The following is a 25,693-nucleotide window of genomic DNA, read 5'->3' on the forward strand; positions in this document are numbered from 1 at the left end:
CGCTTCGTTGAGCGGTTACGTTTGAACAACGATTTCTCGTTTTGTAGATAACATATAAACGTGAAAGTTGTTAGGTTAATAAAACAAGACATACTCTTTTAATTTGTGTTGGTTTGGTATTTTTATTGTAAAAATTGAACTGCTGAGAATTGTTACAATATAGTAAAGTTTAAGTTAGCGCTACATAAATATAGTGCCTACTTTAGATTGGCAATTAATGCATTCGAGTAGATGAAGCATAATGCCATCCAACGATAGTAAAATTGTTAGAATCCGAGCAGAAATGAGAAAGCTACAGCATATTTGGTGGAGGCAGTATTCATCGATCACAGCAAACTGTGGGCGGCTTATACTGAACCACGATTGCTCGTTTTGTAGATAACATATAAACGTGAAAGTTGTTACGTTAATAAAGCAAGTATTTTTATTGTAAAAATGAATTGCTGAGAATTGGTACAAAATAGTAACAGTTTAAGTTAGCGCTAGATCAATAATAATGCCTACAAATATTTAAAAATTAATAGGCATTCCGCTTTTACTTCTATTCCGCGTTTTTGCACCCTTCCTAAAAGTAGTTGCGTTTTTTTGCATGACGTCACAGATTTTTGTGACGTCACTAACCAAGGCGGCCGATCCTAAACCAGCACCTGAAATTGTTGGTGAAGGGACAGACCAAAGCTGTCATAGGCCATGCAAGGAAAGGTACGGTACATCTTAACCAATGTTATGTGACATTCTTGTAAGCTTCAAGTCTTTAGTTCAAATATATAAAACTTTTAAAACAAAACATTTCTCTTGCAACTTCGTTTCTTAGATTATTGTAGTTCTGAGCCAAACATTTAAAATGGTGAAAATTTGCTCTATCTATCACACAACATTTGTTTCTGGTGCAAAGGTGACATTTTTGCCTTCCCTAACAATTAACGTTTGCGAATTAACTGGTGCAAGTTTGCTCATCAAGTCCGCAAATGGAATGGACCCTTCCCTACCAGTGTTATCTGCTCAAATCACTTTCTTGAGCAGGATTTTGAAAATTATTTTGAAGTTAATATGGGATTTTGCAAACGTTACATTCTGAAGAAATCTGCTGTTCCCACCATAAAATGTACTTCTGCTACCGGTACGTCTGATGCTACTGCATCTAAGCTGGATAGAGATCATCGAATGCAAAAGCGGACAATAGTGAAGGTTTGTAGTTACACAATAGAAGCTATAGGCTGCATATCCTATGTAATGTTTTTAGGCCTACTTGTTTTAAATTTTATGAACATACAATGTGCCATCTGCTCAAAACGATTAAGTAGTTATGTAATACCGGTACCACTGTTATAGTCTAATTACCGTACAACAGATCACAACCTTGCAAAACAGCAAGGTTGCAAAACTTACTGTGTTGCTTACGGTACTTACTTTGACATAACACCTTTTATCTCTCAATTGGGATTAACAACTTTTGGCTCAGAATATGTGGCTTAGCAATTTTTTATACAAATTTGATGTCCAGATTGTTTTCTTTCCTAACTTTTACAGAATGTAGCTAGTGGGATTCATAATCTGATCATAATTCAATGTTGCCCAAACTACAATTGTGCTACCCAGGTCTTCATATGTGTTCAGGAGGTGTGTGAGACATACAGTAATCTGATATTAATTGTCAATTTTTTGTAGGCCATGAATGATGAAATGGGTGCGGGTTCGACCAAGAAAAGTAAAACCACTGCATCTCAACAAGCTGTGCCGACTGCTGCTGAAGATTCCATTGACGTTGCTATGCATGATGAGATGACAGTATGTAGCCTTGCATTGTTGTATTGATGAACCAACATAATTAATATAGGCTACAGGTTCAATCTAATGTGCTGCTTGTATTCAGTTACGGGTGATGTCCTCCTCTTTTATCTCTGGTGGTGGCCGAGGGGTTTATCGTTCTGTCATATTTCTTTTTTTTTTTTGTAAATTACCCAGTAGTCAAAATCACCGCATAATGCTGTTGCATTAATCTCTTATGTACAATTCAAGTGCATCTAATACTGGCATGGTACCAATTTCAAAACGTTATAATCTTCAATGGTTGTTAATAAAGCAAAGTGTACTTTACAATACATATTAGGTATTGGAGGTTGCGGAATGCGGATGTTGACAAACAAATGGTTAGCTGCGAGTTTTCAAGTGAGTCATTCGGATGTTTCCACCCGGTGTGAAACAGCATCTTTCCAATCCAAGGCTTGTCAGGTTTCATTTAAACAGGAGCAGACTACAAAGCGATCTGTTGGTGAGTCACCTATCAATAAGTGCTTATCTGCTATCTTTTTTTTAAAGTTTGATTGATTCTGCAGTCAATGTTAAAATGTTTCTTTTTGCTTATTTACAACTACTCATAACAGTCTATTGTGCCACTACTACAGCATTAGTTCTCAACAGGTACCCAAACGTGGTTTGGACGAAATACCGTGGGCACGAACACTGAAACAATGTTGCTTTCCAGTCTGGTTAAGCCAGTTGCATCTTCTACCCCACTTAAAAATAGAGATGCATCTGCTCATTCTTCATTTTTCTATCTGTCATCTGAATATGAACTATCCGAGAAGTCGTGGGACACAACAATTGAAGGGCAGCAATATTTGAAATAAAATAGTCAAAAAGATTGGTGGAGTATTGTAGAGTTACCTTAGTAGTATAACAATTGCATGTTATAACCGGCATATCTAGTATGCTCTTAAAACATATCCATTTGCATATGGGTGGAACCAGTATATGAAGTATATTCCTTCATTGCCTTGTAGGCTATTAGGTTTACATTTCTATTGACATCTCTTTTTCTTATGAGTGCGTTCACTTGAGCTTGTTTACTGTTCATTGTTCAACAGCCTTTCAAGAGCTGGTTGCGTAATTGTTCCATTCATTATTAAACGACTTGCTGTTACATTTCCCAGGCAATTCAGGCTGGTCGCCTATAGGCAGGTGCTGGAGTGGCTGTTAGATGGAGAAGTTCTGGGCAAGTCCAACAGAGTCGTGCTGCCATCCTGCATTGTGTCATTTATCCGCAGAAAGTATCCCAGTGACGATGGAGACTATGCTGGGTTCCAAAGACCAGTGTTAACATTTTAGTCTTGGTTTAACCTGGTTTATTGCAACCGTTTCGTTTATTTTTAGATTTGGTGTTCTTTGGTTTGGTTTGTTTTCGATTTGTGTGTCGTAATGTGATTTGTCATCAGTATTGTATGTTGGTTTATCCTTTTACTTTATTTCTGCTTCAATTTGGCTTATTCTAGTCTTTTTTTAGCTTCATCTAGATTATTTTTATAGAACGGAGATGTCAACACCGCCGAAGACAGTCCCAATGAATGCTAAAGCGTTATCGCATGATAGTCGACTGTACTATGTCCTGCAATACCGTACAATACAACATATTTTCGATATAACCAAGTTTGGCTGTTGTAATCTACGAAACTAGCCTTCGGCGATGGGCTTCGCAAACCACTCCTGGCACACAAGCATGAACAACTAAATTTGTATAATGCTGGCTGAAAGATGCGTCTTCACTATGGATGCCTTATAAATTTGCGCATTCAGTAGCAACCAAGCCTATCTCGGCTAGTTTGGTCTCGACTCCAACTGACGTCATATCGCTAGGTGGCGTTGACGAGTTTGCTACTTCCAGGTAGCGTGAGAGAGAAGCGCTTGAGAGCGTGAGAAAAGGATCGGTTTCTCGACTGTGGGCCTCAATTGTAAGGAAGTGAGTTATTCAACAGGTTCCAGATGTCTTGGCAATGGATTCTAGCCTATGTTAATTCAATCGTGCAGTTGCACTTTAACAATTTTACCATCGTTGGAAAGTACAGTTATATATCTACCCGAATCAATTAAACACAAGCACAAAGTAAGTACCGTACTAACTTTATCTTGTGATAACTTAAACTTCACCAAATTGTACCGATTCTCAGCAGTTCAATTTTTACAATAAAATCATTAAATTTTTGCAAATGGAAACAGTATGTCTTGCTTTATGCACCTGAAAAGTTTCAGATTTATATCTCATTTACCAAACGAGCAATCGTCCTTCAACCTTAACCGCCCAGCGACACTTTTTTTCAATGCATTGTAAAGGCGAATCAATCCTTATTCAGTATAGGCTACGCCACCCCCTGTTTGCTGTGATCGGTAAATAGTGCTTCCACTAAACTTGCGGTTGTTTTCTCGTTTCTGCTTGGATTTTAACAATTTTGCCATCGTTGGAAAGGAAGATCATACATCTACACGAATCAATTGGCTACGTATCCAGAACAAGTACTAACTTTATCTTGTAATAACTTAAACTTCACCAATTTGTACCGATTCTCAGCAATTTAATTTTTACAATAAAATCATTAAACTTTAGCAAATTGAAAGGGTATGTCTTGCTTCATGCAACTGAAAAGTTCAGGTTTATGTCTTATCTATAAAGCGAGCAATCGTCCTTCGTATTTGGACAACACTGATACATCTCACATCTAGGAAAAGAGCAAGATGCTAGCCGTTTTTGTCATTTGTCTAGTTCAAAGAACACGCGACACAATTTAAACCCTTTGAATTGGGATTGTTTGGAGGGTAGCTCATAGCTTTCCTACCAGTTCTGTAGCCAAGGGGGGGGGGGGGTTGGGGGTTACAACCCCCCCTTTAGCACACGTGTGACGTCACGATATTGAAAATGATGCTTTCAGTCTTTACGTCTCTAAAACAAAGTTTGCTTAATTTTAAACGAAACTGCATTAAAAGAGCGAGTTTTGCCAATACCAAACATTCAAATATCTCAACCAGGAATTCGCAACAAGAAAACATAGCGACTTAGCTCTATTACCAAAAAATGTTACGTTTGAACGACGATTGCCAGTTTTGTAGATAAGATATAAACTTGAAACTTTTCATGTAAATAAAGTAAGACATACTCTTTCCATTTGCAAAAGTTTAATAATTTTATTGTATAAAGTAAATTGCTGAGAATTGGTACAAGTTGGTGAAGTTTAAGTCATCACAAGAAAAAAATGGTATTTGTTTTGGATTTGTAGCCAATTGATTCGTGTAGATGTATGCTCTTGCTTTCCAACGATGGCAAAATTATTAAAATCCGAGCAGAAACGAGAAAACTACCGCACGCTTAGTGGAAGCACTATTTAGCCTACCGATCACTGCAAACAGGCGGTGGCGTATACTGAATAAGGATCGATTCGCCTTTACGATGCATTGAAAAAAGCTTCGCTGGGCGGTTAAATTTGAACGACGATTGCCTGTTTGGTAGATGAGATATAAACCTGAAACTTTTCAGGTGCATAAAGCAAGACATGCTCTTTCAATTTGTAAAATATTAATGATTTTCTTGTATAAAGTAAATTGCTGAGTACCGGTACAAATTGGTGAAGTTTGTGTTATCACAAGATAAATCTGGTACTTACTTTGTGCTTGCATTTAATTGATTCGGGTATATATATAATTTTACTTTCCAACGATGGCAAAGTTGTTAAAATCCGAGCAGAAACGAGAAAACTACAGCAAGTTTAGTAGAAGCACTATTTACCGATCACAGCAAGCAGGCGGTGGCTTATACTGAATAAGGATCGATTCGCCTTTACAATGCATTGGAAAAAAGTGTCGCCGAGCGGCTACGTTTGAACGACGATTGCCAGTTTTGTAGATAAGATATAAACTTGAAACTTTTTAGGTGCATAAAGCAGGACATGCTCTTTCAATTTGTAAAATATTAATGATTTTATTGTAAAAATTAAATTGCTGAGAATCGGTACAAGTTGGTGAAGTTTAAGTTATTACAAGAAAAAGATAGTACTTGTTTTGGATTTTTAGCTAATTGATTCGTGTAGATGTATGATTGTGCTTTCCAACAATGGCAAAATTGTTCAAATCCGAGCAGAAACAAGAAAACTACAGCAAGTTTAGTTGAACCACTATTTACCGATCACTGCAAACAGGCGGTGGCGTATACTGAATAAGAATCGATTCGCCTTTACGATGCATTGGAAGAAAGTGTCGCCGAGCGGCTACGTTTGAACGACGATTGCCAGTTTTGTAGTTAAGATATAAACCTGAAAGTTTTCATGTGCATAAAGCAAGACATACTCTTTCAATTTGTAAAATATTAATGATTTTATTGTAAAAATTAAATTGCTGAGAATCGGTACAAGTTGGTGAAGTTTAAGTTATTACAAGAAAAAGATAGTACTTGTTTTGGATTTTTAGCTAATTGATTCGGGTAGATGTATGATTGTGCTTTCCAACGATGGCAAAATTGTTCAAATCCGAGCAGAAACAAGAAAACTACAGCAAGTTTAGTTGAACCACTATTTACCGATCACTGCAAACAGGCGGTGGCGTATACTGAATAAGGATCGATTCGCCTTTACAATGCATTGGAAAAAAGTGTCGCCGAGCAGATACGTTTGAACGAGATTGCCAGTTTTGTAGATAAGATATAAACCTGAAAGTTTTCATGTGCATAAAGCAAGACATATTCTTTTAGTTTACAAAAATTTAATGATTTTATTGCAAAAATTAAATTGCTGAGAATCGTTACAAGTTGGTGAAGTTTAAGTTATCACAAGATAAAGCTAGTGCCTATTTTGTGCTACTGTTTAATTGATTCGTGTAGATGTATGATCGTGCTTTCCAACGATGGCAAAGTTGTTAAAATCTGAGCAGAAACGAGAAAACTACAGCAAGTTTAGTGGAAGCACTATTTACCGATCACAGCAAACAGGGGGTGGCTTATACTGAATAAGGATCGATTCGCCTTTACAATGCATTGGAAAAAAGTGTCGCCGAGCGTCTACGTTTGAACGACGATTGCCCGTTTTGTAGATAAGATATAAACCTGAAACTTTCCAGGTGCATAAAACAAGACATACTCTTTGCAGTTGCGTTAGATTGGTACTTTTATTGTAAAAATTAAAATGCGAGCTGAAATTAGATAGCTACAACACATTTAGTTGCAAACGTTTCATATTTTTTATTTTAAAGTTTAATTGGGTAAATTTTTAGCTGAATTGATGCAATTTGGTAAATTTTATGTCATTCTAGGTAGTTATATTCAACACTCGACGTTGGTTTAATGTTTTTATTGTAGAAACACAATAAAATTTTCAAAAAATCCATATCCATTCCGCTTTGTCACCTTCATTCCGCTGCTTTTCAGCATCCTTTTTTTCACCCTTTATGTAGTAGTTGCGTCCGTTTTGTGACGTCATATTGACCAAGGTGGCGGATTCTATACTTGCACCCAATTTTGTAGGCTCTGGCAACTTTGATACACTGCACTACAAATTCTGCATTGCAAAGTACAGTAAAGTAAGCAAAAATGCAAAATAAGTTTTTTAATGTTGACTTGAGCAAGTCGTGGATTGATTGATTGGAACTTTATCCTCGGACTTTGAAAGCTTCTTGCAGAGCTTAATCACTGGCAGTTTTGCATACTTGTAGAGGCTTTGAATCACTGACACAGGCCCGGTCACCGAGAGTGACAGAGTGAAGTTTTCCGATTGTTGAAGTCTTGTTGCCGGGAATTATTCCATCTATTAGATGCTACTGAATGGAGTGGAGGGCAGTCCTTAACATGCATTGCTCAAGTGCACACCCCAAGAGTCGAACCAGCGCCGCTTAATCTTGAAGCTTCTTCGTTCCAGAAGTGACGCGCTAACCAACTGAGCTACGGTATCAGGGCGGACTGTACTAACGGGGCAACTGAGCTAACGGGGCGCTTGTGATAGAGCGCAAAGGTCTCAAAAAAATGTGTCAGCATTGACCGGTTGGTCTAAAGCAGTGGTTCTTAACCGGGGGTGCGAGAGCTGTTTCTAGGGGGTGCGAGAATGCTGAATGATTAGGGTTGGTTATAAAGGATTATTAGGGAATCATGATATTCCTGCCTGCTTCCCTATAAAAAAAACAAACATTGATTCGACCCTTGACATGCGAGTATTAGTCAGCACAACACGATTTGATGCCATCATCAACAGGAAACAACAGCAAAAACGTCGCTGAGCTACTACTACAGAGAAACTATTTTGCATTTTTCACATAAATAACGGTAGCTTCGGAGCCAACTGCTGACAATTTATAAGGCAGAATTCGACGTCGTTCTGTCTTTTGCTATCTTAGTGACATGATTGGGTCTTTTGCTATCTTAGTGACTTGTAGAATGGAGAATGCCATTACAGAATAGAAGATTGTTGGCCACCAACCTTCATAATACGAGAACAGGCGTCGTTAAATCGCAGACATGAATAGAAACACAAAACATAAAAAACGCAATTTTCAGATCCCCCGTATGGGGAGCATCATATTGTGATATTTTATTCAAATATATGAATACCGGTAAGGATTAGAGAAACACTATGGTTTTGTTATTTACCCATGAGAACAACATTACTTTTAAGTAATTCTAGAAGGGGGTGCAAGAACTTGTTGTTGGCTTCAAGGTGGTGCCAAGCCAACAAGGACAAAAGTTAAGAACCACTGATCTAAAGAAAAGCTGGGGCACTTGTATAAACAAACCAGCAAAGGTACTGTATGCAATGTATCTGCTACTTTAAAAGTGCTAGTGAGCTTGAGATACCACTACAATATGCCAAAAGAAGGACACTCCTGCTACTTGGCAAGTCTACCAGTGTATGAAAAGTAACATGCTACTTCTACTTGAACTAAAAGTAGCAGTCATGCTCTAATTTTGTCTTAAACTGACACTAGAAAGTTCTATTCAAGTACGGTACGTCCGTACGGTGTCGGTAGCCCACTACTATTCCTTGTGAAGTCAAAATGATATTGAAAACGAATTTAAACTGCCATTTCAACATAATGGAAAACAAGTTCTAGGTGAAATTTTATTATATTTCGGTGTTTCCTTAAAAAATCTTTAAAAATAATTCTATTTGTCCTTTAGGACATGTTTGGTCGACGGCTTCCACAAGCCAAAATTTTTCCTCTCTGCTAGTATTTCAAACTTTTTTCTCCACTTGCGTTTGGATGTGAAACGTTTTTCTCTTTACTCGTATTTTTTTCACAAACAAGGCAAATATTGCTAATAAAAGTTTCGCAAAAAGGCGAAGATCATTGTTTGCATTGTTTTTACTTGAGTGAATGTAAAAACATGATATCAATTAACCGTTTTTACAAGCACAAATTTTTAACAGACATGTGTATGTGTCGAAAATGTTTAAGTTGATTTTTTAATCATGTTGTATATATATATCTCTTTGTAGTAAAACATGTAAAACCCACTAAAGTTACATTATTTGGTTTGTTTATGGTTCAACAAAGCAAACTCTCTACCAAAGCTTTATTGTTTAGACAACATGGCCACATCCCCTTTTCAGTCTACTATGGTACTATTCAGATCGGAGAAATCCCAACTAGGAGACAGTTTTTTCGGAAGAACCTTTTTTTGAAGATTTTAAAATCTTTTAGCAGCATCTGTTTAATGTTTATTTATAGGAATTAGCTTACAATTAACAAGGGGAAGGAAGACAAGCACCTTCACGTGGTCCCCCCCGTCAGTAACATACAAAATTATACAAAATACGTATGCGAAACGAAGCTTGTCAAACAAGAGCTAATGAGACTGTTCAGCGCAGGGTGGGTAGGAAAATGCCCTTTTCAGGGCACGGCAGTGCTCGCACTGTCGAAAAGTACCGACGACCCACCGTGCTGCAGCTGAACACCGAGGGCATCACGGCCAGCAAGCTCAACATCATCGAGCACCTGGCCACCAAGCATCAAGCCCCCAACCTCCTCCTCCAGGAGACTCACTGTACATCTGTAGATAAGTTGGTAATAACCAACTTCACACTCGCAGGCGCAACCTGCAGCAGGAAACACGGCCTCGCCACGTTTGTCCATGATCGGCTGAGCTGGTCCTTGGTTGACCAATCCCAAGCTCAATCGGAGATCGAGTGGCTTTGTGTAGATGTAGCAGGCTACAACATCGTCAATGTCTACAAGCCCCCACCTTCGCGGATAACATCAACAGCCATCCCAGTGTTCCCCCACCCCAGCCTCTACGCTGGCGATTTTAACTGCCACCACACTGACTGGGGGTACAACTCCATCAACAACGACAGAGATAGTCTGGCCGCTTGGGCAACCAACAACAACCTCGCCCTCTTATACGATCCTAAGGGCGCACCGAGCTTCCACTCCGGTCGTTGGAACCAGACCTGGCTTTCGCAAGTGATAACCCCGATGATCGCCAGCCGGACAGACGTGTGTTAGAGAAGTTCCCAAGGTCTCAACACCGACCCTCGCTAATCACTGCCCCCTTGCTTGCCACACCTATTCCGAGCAAGCCTGTCAAGCGATGGAACTTCAGAAAGGCCGATTGGGAATACTACAGCTTCCTCACAAACGAAGCTACGCAGTACCTCCCATCCCCACACACCATCAAAGTGGATGAAGCCTACCAGGACTTCTGTGATGCAATCATATCTGCGGCAAAAGACTCCATCCCGCGAGGTCGACGGAAAAACTACATACCTTGCTGGGATGTGGAGTGCGACAGGCTTTACCGCGACTTCCTCCGTTCACCCCAGGGTACCGCCACCACCAACTCAGCAACAGCCCTGCTGGCAAGATTGGATTCAAAGAGGAAGAAGCACTGGACAGAAGCCATAGACTCAATCGACTTCACGCACTCCAGCCGCACAGCTTGGAGTACACTCAACAACCTCACTGGCAGACCACGTGCCTCTCGTCGCCAATGCCCCATTTCAGCAAATGCCATCGCCTCACAACTTGTGAAAAATGGAGTGCACAGAACGAGAGACCGTGAATCAGACAAGTCCGTCCTCAAGGAAATGACGGACCTCTGGAAGGTCTAGGGTTGCAAAATTCCCGGGAATTTTCAGAGCCGAAAGTTTCCATGGAAATTTTGGGAATTAACGGGAATTTTCGGGAATTTTGGGGAATTTTCGGAAACATTCAAAACAATCTCAATTTGATGTTGAAACAGAAAAATAATGGCTTTATAGTGTTCAGAATAAAAGTACTATGTATAACTAAAATACTTAAGAACATACAAACACATGGTTTAGTTTAATAACTCCAAAAATGAATTATCACCAATCTGTTTTTTACAAAGAAAAACAATACTGAGTCAGTTACAAAGTCGTTGTTCTAGTTGCTGCCGGTTAGCATCTCCTCCTGCTCGGCTTCTTCAGATGATGTACCGTACTAATGACTGTTCTGGCAGCGTCACCGACTTCAGAGTCAACTTCAATTTGAGTTGACTTGTCTTCACAGGGCTCAAACAATGCCAAGTTTGACCTGACTGATACTAATTTTTCCACCCTTTCATTTGCGAGCGTATTGCGGACCTTGGTATGAGTGTTCCCAAATATGATCAGTATTTTTTTAAATATTGAAAAAGTATGCATAATAAGCCTCATTCTTAATTAACACCAAATTAGTGTTTAGAATAATTAAAGAAAATAAAAAATGCTTAAAATAGGTTTTTGATATTTTTTTCTAATTGATGAAATATTTAACAAATTTTTTAAACATAATAAATGCCAAATGAAAATTCCCCAATATTCCCGGGTCCTTCAAAATTCCCGGAAAGTTTCCAAAATTCCCGGAAACTTTCCACCCCTTTACAACCCTAGGAAGGTCCCAACACCTGTCGAGGGCAACATCTCTGGTGAGTTTACCCCAGAAGAATTTGCCTCCGCCCTCCAGCACCTAAAGCCAGGCAAATCCCCGGGCCTTGACCACCTATGCCCGGAACTAATACTCCAAGCTGCCCCCTCTATGAGGTCCTGGTTAAAAGAATTCCTTTCCTGCTGCTTGTGTCACCTGCGCATCCCAAGAATCTGGAGAAGAGCCCTAGTGGTTGCAGTCCCAAAGCCGAAGAAGCCCCCAGGGGATCCGAAGAGCTATCGTCCCATCTCTCTGCTCTGTATCCCCTTCAAGATACTCGAAAGACTTATCTACGCCCGTGTCGAACCGATAATAGACCCTCAGCTCCCTCGGGAACAAGCCGGCTTTCGCCACGGAAGATCAACTGTAGACCAGGTCACTCTGATGACCCAAGACATCGAGGACAGCTTCTCGGCAAAAAAGAAGGCTGGCGCCCTGTTTGTCGATCTCACGGCTGCCTACGACACTGTATGGCACAGCAGCCTTACCTGCAAACTACTCCGTCTCCTTCCTGACAGGCACATGGTTTATATGATTATGGAACTTGTGCAAAACCGCAACTTTACCCTTTCCACCGGTAGCGGCCGACAAAGTAGACTACGTCAACTCAGGAACGGCGTCCCACAGGGCTCTGTCCTGGCTCCCCTCCTCTTTATCACTTACATCTATGACCTGCCTGACACCATCTCCAGGAAGTATGCTTATGCAGACGATCTGGCTCTCCTGCATCCAGCCGGAGATTGGCAGTCAATGGAGAGGAACCTAAGCCAGGACATGTCAACTATATCAACATATCTCCAGAAATGGAAGCTACAGCTCAGCAAGGCAAAGACAGTGTCGGCGGCCTTCCACCTAAACAACAAGGAAGCAAAACGTGAGATCAACATTACCACCGATGACGAACACCTCCCCTACTGCGCCGAACCCACCTACCTCGGCGTAACCCTGGACAGGTCACTCACGTACCGACGACACCTGGAGTCACTGCGCAAAAAACTATCTGCGCGCGTTGCACTTTTGAGGCGGCTGGCGGGTTCCGGTTGGGGAGCTGATCCCAGCTACCTTGGCCCTTGTCCATTCTACCGCTGAGTACTGCGCACCAGTGTGGTGCCGCAGCTCTCACACCCGCCACATTGACACCGCCATCAATGACGCACTACGCACTGTGACTGGATGCCTGCGTCCCACTCCAACGGACTGCCTTCCCATCCTTGCAGGCATCCAACCTGCTGAGCTTTACCGTAAAGGAGCCATGATTTCTCTTGCTTGTCGCGCACTGGACCCCGACCACCTCCTCCACAGTACATTCCAGCGCCTACCTGGAGGACAGCAGCGACTGAAATCAAAACGCCCTTTTGTGCCCGCCGCACGACAGCTTCTGAACAACGTTGAAGATCTTGGAATAAGTGCGGCACACTGGACGAACTACACATGGAACATGGAGTGGCAAAACAACACCTCCCGACTCCGTGATTTCCTACCCGACGTCGATCCCCACCCTCCGGGAATGTCCCTCGCAAGACTTGCATGGGTCCGGCTTAACCGCCTACGAACCGGCGTCGGTCGCTTTCGTTCAGACATGTGCAAATGGGGCCTGGCTCCCTCACCGGGATGCGAGTGTGGCGCCACAGACCAGACAGTAGATCATGTCGTCCATGACTGCCCAATCCATCAACCACCACATGGAGCGCCTGGACTGAAGACCCTGGATGACGAGACTGTCGAGTGGCTAATGACATCATGCCCAAACATATAGTCCAGAAGAACAGCTCATATGACGAAGAAGCTTACAATTAGGGCCATTTTTATTTATTTTATTACCAGTTACCCAAACATAATATTTTGTCAATTTCAGACCCAAACGTAATATTTTGTCGAAAAGTCAAGGTATTTTATGGATTATAAAAAGTGTGTCGTGTTTTTTGGTGATAGATTTAGATAACCTGTGTTATTTTGTCCTTGTGGAAAAAGCACTTTGCCTCGATTTTCTCCGCATGGTAAATTAAATTCATCAGCAAAATCTTAACAAAAGTGTAAATCTGAAGACGATTCAGCTTGCTTATGCATTTTTGTATTGCAGAATGTCAGTAGGCTATTCCTAAAATCCAAACTGTTGATCTTCGAATAGACCACATTTGTGACGAAGTGTTTTATAAGAATTATTTAAATACGTAACAATGAATAAACAATGGACAATTTGCGATAAAAGTTACTGCTGATCCAAGTGGGCATTGTGACATATCTCCTGCTTTTATGGGTTAATGTGGTTTAATTGTGTCGCAGTTCTTGATTTACAATGCTTCCACCAGGATTTTGACAAAAATTACTAGAAGAAGGTTAATCGAGGTTAATATAAATATAAATAGAGGTTATATAAATAGAGGTTAATCGAATAATGTCTCAGCAAAAAAAATATAAATATAAATTGTCAAACGGCGTTTCATGATTAACAATAGTAGTTTATCAACTGAAGCCTCAGCGAAAATGTCTAAACTAAAATTGCTAGATATCGCTGTACCGTAGTATATACCTGCTAGATATCAGCTAATTTTCATCTACCTCACTGAAAGTATAACTTTCTCGTTTGCATGGGTGTTGGAAAATAAACACAAAAACTGCCTACTCAACAGATCCCAACAAATTCTCTAAATATACAGAAGCCGTTGCTGGATTTAAAAAATCACCGAATTGGTTCTCTCAGAAAATCGTGGTCTCCAGATTGGAATTTCTCCGAATCAGCCTCTCCAAATCGGATTTTTCAAAATGAGCCATTCCGTCCCCTTGTTTATAAACAAAAATTCACCAAGTAAAATTCTCAATTCCAACACTATAAAAAAAACACTTAAATCTTGTTAGTGTCAATTAACATGGCATATAAACGTTTGTTTACTATGCTCGATAATTTTCTTAAATTCACACTTCAAATGAAATGAACTATTGCCAAGGCAAATACCGTAGGTTTAGCATAATTGAATTATATTAGGTAAGAGATACTGGATTACTGGCATGTCTATTATGACTTCGAAACCATCTGCTCAATAAACTAAGAATAACCCCTTTTTTCAAACAAATACTATAGAATTGAAAAGAACCTATACATGCAGATTGTTCTCATTTCAAAGATTTGATGCCAGTGATTCTTAACTTTTTTCTTTGTAGATACTCTTGTGAAATGACCACCATAACCAGTTCTTGCAACTCCTTATTCATATGGTTGATAAAGTATACCCATGTATAATTGTATATAAAGTATTCTCATGTATAAAGAACACATTAAATAATGTGTTTTATATTGTATTGTATTTTCCCCATTATAGAGTATGATTTGTGTCCTCACCTAAAATCATGAAATCTCCCCCCCAGGAGCCACTGCTTTGTAGTGTGATTAAATTCTCAGTAAATCTGTTCTTAGTTCCATTTTATAATTAACCCTGATAATTCTGCTATCAGCATTCTTGCACCTTACAGGAGTAGGTAATACCCTCCTAGATTATGATTCTCAGTTTTATTTGATTAAAACCTTAAACATGATTGAGTTTCAGAAACAGTTTTATTGTCAGCTTGTTTTCTTGAAAACTGTGCAAACGGTTTTGTTTGGGAAATGTTATCTAAGCTGTTGGTTTAAAGACACAATTTTTTCACAGAGATTCTATATTTACTAGGAAAAATACACTGAATAATGTCTAATCAAGAAAAAATTATCCCGAAGCGTTACAAATTCTTATTTGGTGGTTCGGCTGGGTAGGTATGGCTTTACTCCTTATGTTGTTTGGACGTACGGTGTCGGCAGCTTTTACTCCACTCATGTAACATGCTATTGCTTTTGTGTAGGAAATGGGTATTATCCGTGCGTGCATTTTTAGTGTACATTGCTTCCTTTTATTGTTAATAAAATGTTATCAATCTGCATAGTTTATACGTTTTACAGATTTTCAAAACTTAATTTTTTGGTTTTTATTTACAGAATGGGAGCAACTCTGTTTGTTCAACCATTAGACTTAGTGAAGAATCGCTTGCAATTAAGTGGAGAAGGCGGCAAGCAAAAGATGTATCGAAACAGTTTCCATGCTGTCACCACTATATTACGCAGTGAAGGCATTATCGGGGTCTACACAGGGTATATTTGCATTTTTAGTACCTTCAATGTTGTGTGTAATGATTCGCAAGTAGCTTTTTAGTAGTTTGATGCCATATCGACAATTCTCATGCAATTTTTGCCACCATCGAGAGTATATTATGTAATCATGCCTATTTAAGTGTGTTATGAAAGTCTGGTAGTTATGATGATCCACAAAAGAAAAGTAGCTCAGTTACTCTGATGAGATCTCTTGATATTTTCATCAATACCCATTACAAAGAATGGTTGTTGGTTACATGATCAAGGGATAAGAGCATCTGAACATTTCTTGAAAGGTCGTTGGTGTAACATTCATTAAGACCATGTAATGGTGCCTTAAAAAAATACTTGCTGCCATGCTTCTAAGTAAGTGCAGAGATAGATTTCCTTGCTTTCCTAAAGTTAAGTCATCCTATGATCCACCACCTGGCATGAGTCTGAATATGATAAAAAAACAAGATATTTGAGAAACCATTGCCGCAGTTGTTTACAGCTGTAACTGTAAGTCACTAAAGCACAACATTATTAAACAGACTTTCAGCCGGACTTTTGCGACAAGCAACCTACACCACTACACGTTTGGGTGTTTATACAATTCTTTTAGAAAAATTTTCTGGCTCAGATGGAACTCCTCCGAATTTTTTCATGAAAGCGGCTTTAGGTAAAGTATGTTTTAATTATCATAATACTTATTTTACTTTTGCTGATTTTAGTTGCCTGGTATCTTTCGTGACAAAAACAAACTTAGGCTGTAAAAACACTCAGCTTCATTGCTCATCTTTGTCTTTCATAAACTACGGTACCTTCTTCTAATGTGAGATGGTCCTAACCATTCATTGTCACTAGATGGGAAAACATAGTTTGAAACTAATCAAATATAAAGCGATTAAGAACAAAGTATCAATAGTGGTTTATTTCATGTAGTTCAGGTGTGTTCATTTGGAAACATGACAGTTTTGGTTTTGTTTTCACCTCATAAGCGCATTAAAGTGATTTCATGAATTAATGCCGATTCTGGTACGGGTTCTATTCCTCAGTTTAATTCCTTAGTAGCGTTTTGTAAAAAAAAGTTATATAATGATCAACAGGTGTGCAACAAAGTACTACAATTACTAAAAGGCAAGGTTTAATTACAATCGGTAGTAGTTGCGCAAAAGCCGCACGTTTCAGTTTCATAGCGTGTATTTTAATGCAAAGGTATGACTGCCGGTGCAACGGGTGCTTTTGTCGGAACCCCAGCTGAAGTGTCTCTGATAAGAATGACAGCAGACGGCCGCTTGCCTGAAGGTCAGAGAAGAGGCTACACCAGCGTATTCAATGCCCTTGCCAGAATGACGAAGGAAGAGGGATTGTTTACACTATGGAGGGTGAGTGTCATGTTGCATTCACTAATATGTCACAGGCGTTCAGTGATTTTCATTATTGCTTTACAAAGAGGATGTACATTGTGAGAAAATTCATCTAATTGAAAAACACAACAGTAAATTTATTTTAAATTCTGAAATGTTGATTTCACATTTAAAATTCAGAAAACACCAAATCGAAGGTTTTGTGAGCAAGTTGTTTTTATATCATTTCCTTCATTTAAAATTAGCTGTTATGTAATTGCACTAGTTTTATAACTAAATGAGCTTTTCTCTATTAACGAACGTGTAATTATGCCAGAGGTCTATTTATATCGACGTTAATAACAGACTCTTCATCTGTGCTATAAAATACACACAAGATATTGTAAATATTTGCTTTCCGTATCTCTTGTGGTTTTACGATCAAGGTTGAACAGCGTTATAGCTTGAACTCTTGTCTTATCTACGCCTTGCATGTTGGCTTTCCTTCGCTCAATGTGTACATTGTGGGTTTATCTCGGCAGGGTTGCATTCCCACCATGGGACGAGCTGTCGTCGTGAACGCTGCACAACTTGCTTCCTATTCGCAAGCCAAGCAAATGCTACTAAACACAGGTTTGCTGTTCTTGCTGTCGATCTGCAGCGACTGCATGACATTGTTGTCTTTAAATACACATTGATCATAGATTAGTAAAGCCGTCGGAAGAACATCGTCTTCTATCTTGTAGAAAGTCAGTCCAAAATTGGCTTTTTAAAAGTACTTGCAAGCTCTGGTCTTGCAGTTACCCAAAGATTTTTTTCGCTGTTTAGTTTTTGATCAACGACAGTCACATTGCTTGCCACGAATTCCGCAATTCGTTGTGTTGAAAAGTTACATCAATCTGATGTTATTTTTGCTTCGCGGCGGCGCAGTTTTTAGTCAATGAACTATTATTGTGATTACTGACTATTATTTTGAACGATATATATAATTGAGCCCTTCTGATGTCAGTCGCAATTTAATTTAAAACTTTGAGTAGTCATCAGGGATTGCCTTCATTTACTCGCACTGAAGATGAAAACAGTTTTGTTTTCGAAACTTTTGCTGTATCTACATGAGTTTTGTATCTACATTTCGGGCTCATTACTTTTTGAGTAGATTGAACTACATTCACTAATGATTATAATGCTTTGTGTCTGCTAAACATCGCATTTAAATCTCATTACTTTTTTTCGCAAACTGAACATAATTAAAGCATTAAAGCATATATAAAGTTTTGGCACCTTATAGAGCTTGAGAGGTTTTGGATTCATGTTTTATGTTGAAAGCTCTTGTACTTTTCAAGAGATGAAACCTTGCATAAACTTTTTATTTTTTCAGTTTATTTTCAAGACAACATCTTCTGCCATTTCGTTGCCAGTATGATCAGTGGCTTTGTCACTACCTGCGCTTCCATGCCGGTCGATATTGCGAAAACAAGGTTGGTTTTGACGCTTGAAACGTGATTAGTTGCTTAAGCTTTGTGCTGGAAATCTTGATAATGCGACCACTTTTATAATCCAGGAAAGAGGAGTTGTATTAGAGAGATTCACTTGATCAGACTGTGAGTTTCACTGTAGTAGATGGTTTTGGTAATACGTGCCGTCTCTTTCAGACAATTCTCGAAATTTTATGGACAATAACGCTGGTTTCGGTTTCACTTTGGTTTCAAATGTTTCATTTCATGAACCACGATTTTGACTTCTCTGTATCACTTCCAATTAAAAACGTTTTCTGTCACAGAATCCAAAACATGAAAATCGTGAACGGTGTTCCGGAATACAAAGGCGCCATTGTAAGTCCTGCACTTATTAATAAATATCATGTTTCGATCTTTTGTACTTGGTAAACCTGAACGTTGAAAGCTGTCGCTATTGCCACCGCCATTATTAACTTGCACATTCTGTGCGTTTCGCTTGAAAGCTGCTGTTTCAAGGTTAAGGTTAAGTTGCTTATTGACTTTCTATTCCGTGTTTTACTGTTTTTGTTTAAACTTTCAGGATGTTCTTGGGAAGGTCGTCAGAAATGAAGGGTTTTTCAGTCTTTGGAAAGGTTTTACCCCCTATTACTTTCGTTTGGGACCACACACAGTACTTACTTTCATATTTCTTGAACAGATGAACAAATTTTACAAGAAGTATGCGATGACAGATTCTTAATGCCGCAGTTCCCTTTCATCTCATTGTTTATTTTCAAACTACATCTCATCACTCTTAAACCTTTTATTTTGAATTTTTTTTTAACTAGATTAAATTTCAGCAAATTTCACTTTGTGTTTGTGTGTGCTACAACAAAGTCAGTCGACAATCAATAGATTATGTCAAATCAATTCGTTAGTCCACACTAAGTTTTTTGGATGACCAGTTAATGTTATATCATGATGGCTGTCAGATGCATAACTCATGAATTTACATTGCAAGTACTGTGCAGGTACAAACCTCGTAGATCATATTTATCTATTTTGAACAAGCGTTATAAACTTTGCCCAGAAACGGTTGAAACTGAAGAATTGACAGAACTACACTTGGTACATTGGTATATACAGTAACGTACGATTGTAACGCAGCGTTTAATGTCCAATCCTACAACATGATGGTGTTGATTCTTGCGGATGTTTTTGGAAAGTTTCTTTTTCTCAGTATTGTAATTCCTTTTTGAAAAACGAATTAACAAATTTTCATGTTTCTAGAAAAAAAATGTACTGGAACTTACTCCAACGTAATCAGTTTGTCACCATTTCGTTTTTTTTTTTTTTGTTTTTTTTTTTTGCATAAGTAGTTGCTTGATGCGTACAATTATAGTTGCTTCATACCACCTTTTCGTTTTCTTCGTAGATTTTCAAATGCCTAATATTAAAAAAAAAAATTGAAAGCAACTTGATCAGTTTCTCAACCAACAACAAGATTTTTCATTTGTTACGGTAATTTGTTTTCAAATGATGCGTAGTTGACATACACATAAATCTTTGTCCACAAACCACAGTATATCACACACTACATAAGCAGGGCAAAGTGAGTAGTGACCTATCCAGTATTATCATAATGAATGGTAATATCCTTTATTTTTGGCGTGAATTTGGCAAGAATCAAAATATTTTTGTCATAACTGTGATGAACCTCGCTGTTTCGGCATCACTGAGGGTGCTATGAAAACAATCATATTTTCACTTTTGATAAATATTTTCAACATTACTTTTTCATTTCTAGTTGTCCATATCCAATATCCATTCAAAGTATGGGTAGCCTACATTGGAACTATAATACAGTTCATAAAACGTCAGCAATTTTTTTCAGTTTTCCTTGCTACGGTGTTGCCCTCAGTTTCTCGTGCAGTTTTTACTGTGCCCCTTACGTTGAAATAAGTGAAAACGGTATCAAAATGGGCACGGATTTGTGTGAAGTATTTTGTTTGTTTTCATGTCAAGATTTTATGATGTTATTCTATCATGCTTGAAATAGCCTATGATGTTTTCAAAATTTACCATCTATTGAGTTTCTGTTTGCGTAATAAACAACAAAGGACTAAGTTAAATACATTTTTAAGAATATTGTGCACCCTGCATGGCTTTTGCTCTCATAAAAAACTTAGTTGCTGGTTGTGAGCAAAGTGTAGCCGGAGGAGGCGGCCAAAAAAACATAGCCCTCTAAAATTTTGGTGGTTCACATTTACATATGTAGAAGTCAGTACAAGTGTGACTTTTTACTGTGTTGGTTCGCATGAACATGTTGTAAGTGAATGCAGCACATTCAGCGCTGTGGCATCTTTTTAAAATGTGACAGCGTGTTGCTGCATCCAGTGTGGCGTACGCATGGCGGGGAGAGGGAGCATTGGGCCATGTGAATACCTAAGCTTACTACCAATAATTTAGCAGTCGATAGACGAGCAATTGCGTTGTGTAGAGGTTTGGGCATAATTGTGCAGGCGGCAATCGTCATGCATGGTCGGTTGTAAGGCACAGCCAATGTGATGCATCTACAGCAAGAAATGTCGGAGCATCACGTGTGGGGACGCATTCTCAGGACATGGATGAGTTCGTTTGAGCAAAAACTGCTTCAGGTGTCCAAGTAAGAAGTTTCCCACTGGCCTTGTAAGCGGACGGCAAGAAGTGCAGCGATCTAAGAAAGTTTGCGGCACCAGATATGAGTTTACAATAAAAAGCAATTATGCCGACGAAAGTGGGGCTAAACGGACATTTGTCTATAAAAATAACATTTTTTTTGCTTTATAGGCTGACTTTCAAATTACTTGAACAAATATTCTACACAAAGTAGATTGAAAACTTTCGTGCCATAGCCTACTCGGCGGCAAAGAGTTTGAAATAATTTTCTCAGCTTTTTGTTATAAAAAAACTGTCCACTTAAATGTGATAGGCCGGAAGCGGGGGGGCAGAGGGGGCGAATGCCCCCCCTGCCCTCCATTTTTCCGCAGATGGAGGGGCAGGGGGGGCAATGGTGCCCTTTTAAAGCTACTGCACATTTTGCAATATAAAAATTTCTGCTATTTGCTTTTAGCCTAATTATAATCTTTCATTTTTGCCTCCAAATAATACATACGGCACAAAATTTTGCAACACAGTACAGGCCTTAAAACTCTTTTTTTTGCGGCAGCCATCGTGGCCTACCGGGAGCTCCTCTGAGGCCAAAAATAAAAATAACGATAGCACAAGTAAATAGAATTAAACTTGCAACATTGCTAAAATGATCACTTAGCGTTGTTGAAGTCTGGGCCTGGGCGACGTCCTACAATAGAACTGTTGCACCACGCAATAACTGCTTTATCGGGATTGTAATCCAGTACTGCGGGACCATCTAACGACACTCGCACGAGTGTCTCCAATGTGGCTGATTTTAAAGAAGTTCGCCACTCCCCTAGAATTCTTTTTAGCAACGAAAAACAATGTTCGACATGTGTTGACGATGACGGCAAGGTAATAAAATAAGTATTTCAATGATGTGAAGGACATTACTAAAAGAAGCCCAATTTTTGTAAAATATGATCAAAAAATGTTTCCCCTCAGATGTCAACTAACCTAGTTCTCTTTTTTAACAACGATTCAATGTCCGACAACATTGAATCAACATAAAAACGACAATATTGCCAGCCGATGTAAATTAGCACTTCGGAGTAAGACTTTGTTAAAATAAACGTCGGGAATTACAAACAAGACTTACGGCGCTGGTGATCGCAGATGGATATATTCCATCAATAACAAATATTCCTGCACAATGGAACAGTGGCGATTATGAAGCGCTGACCTAATTTTGCGTCACTCTTTGATACTACATATTTTCGACAGTTAATCCAAGATCATTCTATTGCAAAATTGAATAAATGGCTAGAAGAGACCGGCGGCCAAACTTGGCCGATTTCGGAGGTAGCACCGGTGGTCATTCAAGCACTACTTAGCGGCTATGGCCGCAGGCTGCTTTAAGGCTTGACAGTAGATTACATCATTATAACATAATGTCATAGCATGATTTCCTTCTTTGTATACCGGACACTTGTAGGCTATCATTACTCAATACATAGTGGGCTGATAGATTAGCATTATCGCTATATCTTATCGTAAAACTTAAAAAAAATGACCTTTTAGTAAACAAAAGTGCCCTTTTTGCGTAATCTTGCCCCCCCCCCCAGTCAAAAATCGTTCCGGCGCCCCTGGTGATAGGTCTGCTTTCAAAATTAGTAGACAATGGATTTGATCGCATGTTTTCAAAAAAGTTGGCTTTCTGTATAGGCTACTTTCTTTCTGCTTGTAATTAGGCTACAGATGTTCTTGAGCTGCTTCAGCTCAGTTTGTTTTTATTTCTGACCATCCCAACAAAAAACAATATAATTATGGTATGTCAAACATATCAGAGGTCTAGAGAAAGGTAGTCGCGACAAAACGCGGACGTTATAACGTGCATTATACCAAAGTAACACAATCAGTTTAATATATGGCATAATTGCAACATCTTAATAGAATTTTTAAAAATTTAGAAAAAAGGCTACGGTAGTGAATTTTTTTTAACAATTTCTATGAGTAAAAGTAACAAAAAGACAGTTGCTATGTTGATCCACCTTGCAAAACAGACATATCGATGGTAGCCTTATAAACTACACATTGACGGTAGGTTTAATTGTAAGTTATCAGCCCAAAAAATAGGGGAAAGTGGTGTAAATTGGACCCTCGTGTAAAATGGACCCCGGCTGATTTGAGACTAATAGCGGTAGGTGACGTCACGAATATCACGTGACATGGAAGAGGTTAGCAAGACCACGCGGTAGCAGTTGCGTTTGATCTCATTTCGTTTGTGGCGTAGTTACAAAAACGCAAGTAAACTATTAGGGGTGCTTGATCTTATTTTGGTTCATGCGTTATTTTGATATATTCGGAGGCCAGAGGCAGGTAGGAAAATAATTTTAACGTTTTGAGACAACTACAACATTCACAGATACTGTACCATGACAGTATTAGACTCTCAGTTTGAGATGTTAGTGACGAGCCTGAAAGAAATTTTAACTTAGGGTTGTGTAAAATGGACCCCGATAAAATGTGTAATTTGGACCCAGGGGTCCAAATTACACGTGGAGGCAGATAACATGAACTATTTTCTTGGGGTATTAAACTTTAGGTATGTTAGCAGATATATATCTGTAACAGATGTATCTGTAACATATATGTATCTGTAACAGATATCAGCCCTCTACCAAAGCGATCCCGATGTGTAAATCCTGATACTAAACGGCGAAAATCATCAAAAGCCACAATTTTGACAAGTTCTCCTCATAAAAACACTCTGAAAACAAGAGATAGTGATATGACAATAGCAACACCTAAAAGGAAAGAGGTGGTGCGCAAAAAACTGAACAGAAGAGGGGAAGAAAAACAGACAACAAACAAAATTCCATCTGCCTGGTGTGTGGAGATTCCACAAATGAAGACTGGATTCAGTGTAAAAAATGCAAGGAATGGGCCCATGAAGCGTGTGCTGATATTCAAGATTCCAAGTAGGCTAGCCTATTAATTACTGCGACAACTGTTCATAAATGTGTGTTTCTGTTTTTGTAACAAAAACTTGTGCATGGGATGTTCTATTTTTGTGAGTTATCGATGGGTCCAGTTTGCACAATCACACTGTGTAAATTGGACCCCTTATTTGAAAAAGATGAAATTGACTATTTACCTGCAAGTGCCATTGAATTAGAAACTTATAGAGTGATGTTAGGTGCTATCCGAATAAAATTGTATATTAAGTTGTATGTTTTGGCCAGGAATGGAAGGGGTCCATTTTACCCAACCGTTGTGTAAATTGGACCCTCACATGAAAAAATTAAATTTGGCAGTGCTACCTGCAGTTTAAATGATTTAAGCCCGATACTTCGTTATGTTGTACCTTTCATGTATGTAAATAAACAAGTGAAGTTTGGAAGAAATCGATCAAGGACTTTCGTTATTATCACAGATTTTGCTTAAGGGGTCCAAATTACACGAGTTTCCCCTACAATAGTTTTTTACGCTTGAAGATTGTTTTCAAACAGATAGCTAGCCTGCTTTGGAGACCTGAAAACAGCCCGGATGCACTTCTTAATTAGTTTGATTTTATTTGAATAAAAATTCTGCAAAAACTGTTTTAGGGCGATGAAAGCTTTATTTAGAGCCTAATACATAGGCTATAGCCTATTACGGAACTTTCTGTTTTTATATATGGGGAAGCTTGATCTTGACAACTAAGCCTAGGCTAATTAACAAAATGCACTCAGAGGCCAGTGGTTCCCAACCGGTGGGGAATTCCCCACTAGGGGAGGAATTTTCTGGGGGGAATGTGGTTTTAGGATTGTAAACCTTTTTAAGCCTAGTAAGTTGGCCTAGACTAGAGCGTTAAAAAGGAAGTTATTATTAGATTAACTCCCGATTATTTAAGCAACTGTGCACTGACATGGGTGCAGACCATTAGCCTACGTAGGCCTACTCCTTTTTCATGCAAATACTCGATAGCTTTGAAGAGGAAACGTAATCAAGCGAGTGTTGGAGCTCAGAGACGGGCTTAAATTATGTTTTAACCTTTAAATATAATTGGAATTTGTTTCATTGCTAAATGAATATGATGACAGATGGATTAGGTTCCTTGCTTATTTGGTTGAAAGGGAAAAACACCAATATACGGTAGCCTATATAGGCTACAGCAGGAGTGGGCAAACTTTTTGTACTGAGGGCCACATTTGAAAAAAATGTTGCAGCCGGGGGGCCGCACACTTTCATTACAAAATAGAAAAATTTACCCGGTGTGTAAATAAACGCATATTCATATTAAACACAATTTTTTTATTTCACACTCAGTTACGTTTAAAGCTATGCAATCATCATCACAAAAGTTAATGAGATTTTGTGCAACTGTTCACAGTTTTTCACAAACTTTTGGTTTGGTTGTGTCTTTTTAAATTGTACTCCTTGAAAACAGCCACGGACTCACGGCACAAGCAAACTGCTTTATTCCCAATTTCGATAAAATAGTAGCCTATTTAACAGTCCATTCCCTTATTGAAAACACGACTTTC

The 25,693-nt window shown here is 38.9% G+C and overlaps 1 protein-coding gene and 1 long non-coding RNA gene across 5 annotated transcripts; both read left to right on the top strand.

The window, feature by feature from the left end:
* The first annotated feature begins 749 nt into the window (after nt 1–749).
* LOC145767555 (uncharacterized) lies at nt 750–3,437 on the top strand. 2 transcript variants are annotated; one of them, XR_014288805.1, is made up of 4 exons: nt 750–1,188; nt 1,669–1,788; nt 2,111–2,272; nt 2,934–3,437. It is a non-coding gene; the product is annotated as an uncharacterized LOC145767555 (long non-coding RNA). The 2 variants fall into 2 exon arrangements; XR_014288804.1 differs by having other exon boundaries at nt 751–1,188; nt 2,422–3,437.
* Nucleotides 3,438–7,277: 3,840 nt separating this feature from the next.
* On the top strand, nt 7,278–19,966 carry LOC145767554 (mitochondrial 2-oxoglutarate/malate carrier protein-like). 3 transcript variants are annotated; one of them, XM_082579397.1, is made up of 9 exons: nt 7,278–7,327; nt 15,333–15,411; nt 15,635–15,787; nt 16,321–16,448; nt 16,985–17,154; nt 17,658–17,748; nt 18,494–18,593; nt 18,896–18,947; nt 19,153–19,966. In XM_082579397.1, the coding sequence occupies exons 2-9, from the start codon at nt 15,350–15,352 to the stop codon at nt 19,309–19,311; spliced, it is 915 nt and encodes a 304-aa protein (XP_082435523.1). In that variant the 5' UTR covers nt 7,278–7,327; nt 15,333–15,349; the 3' UTR covers nt 19,312–19,966. The 3 variants fall into 3 exon arrangements, with proteins under 3 accessions (XP_082435523.1, XP_082435524.1, XP_082435522.1); XM_082579398.1 differs by lacking the exon at nt 7,278–7,327 and having other exon boundaries at nt 15,313–15,415; XM_082579396.1 differs by lacking the exon at nt 7,278–7,327 and having other exon boundaries at nt 15,314–15,411.
* Nucleotides 19,967–25,693: the final 5,727 nt, after the last annotated feature.

Source organism: Aplidium turbinatum, chromosome 3, assembly GCF_918807975.1.
Source record: "Aplidium turbinatum chromosome 3, kaAplTurb1.1, whole genome shotgun sequence".
Taxonomy (NCBI): domain Eukaryota; kingdom Metazoa; phylum Chordata; class Ascidiacea; order Aplousobranchia; family Polyclinidae; genus Aplidium; species Aplidium turbinatum.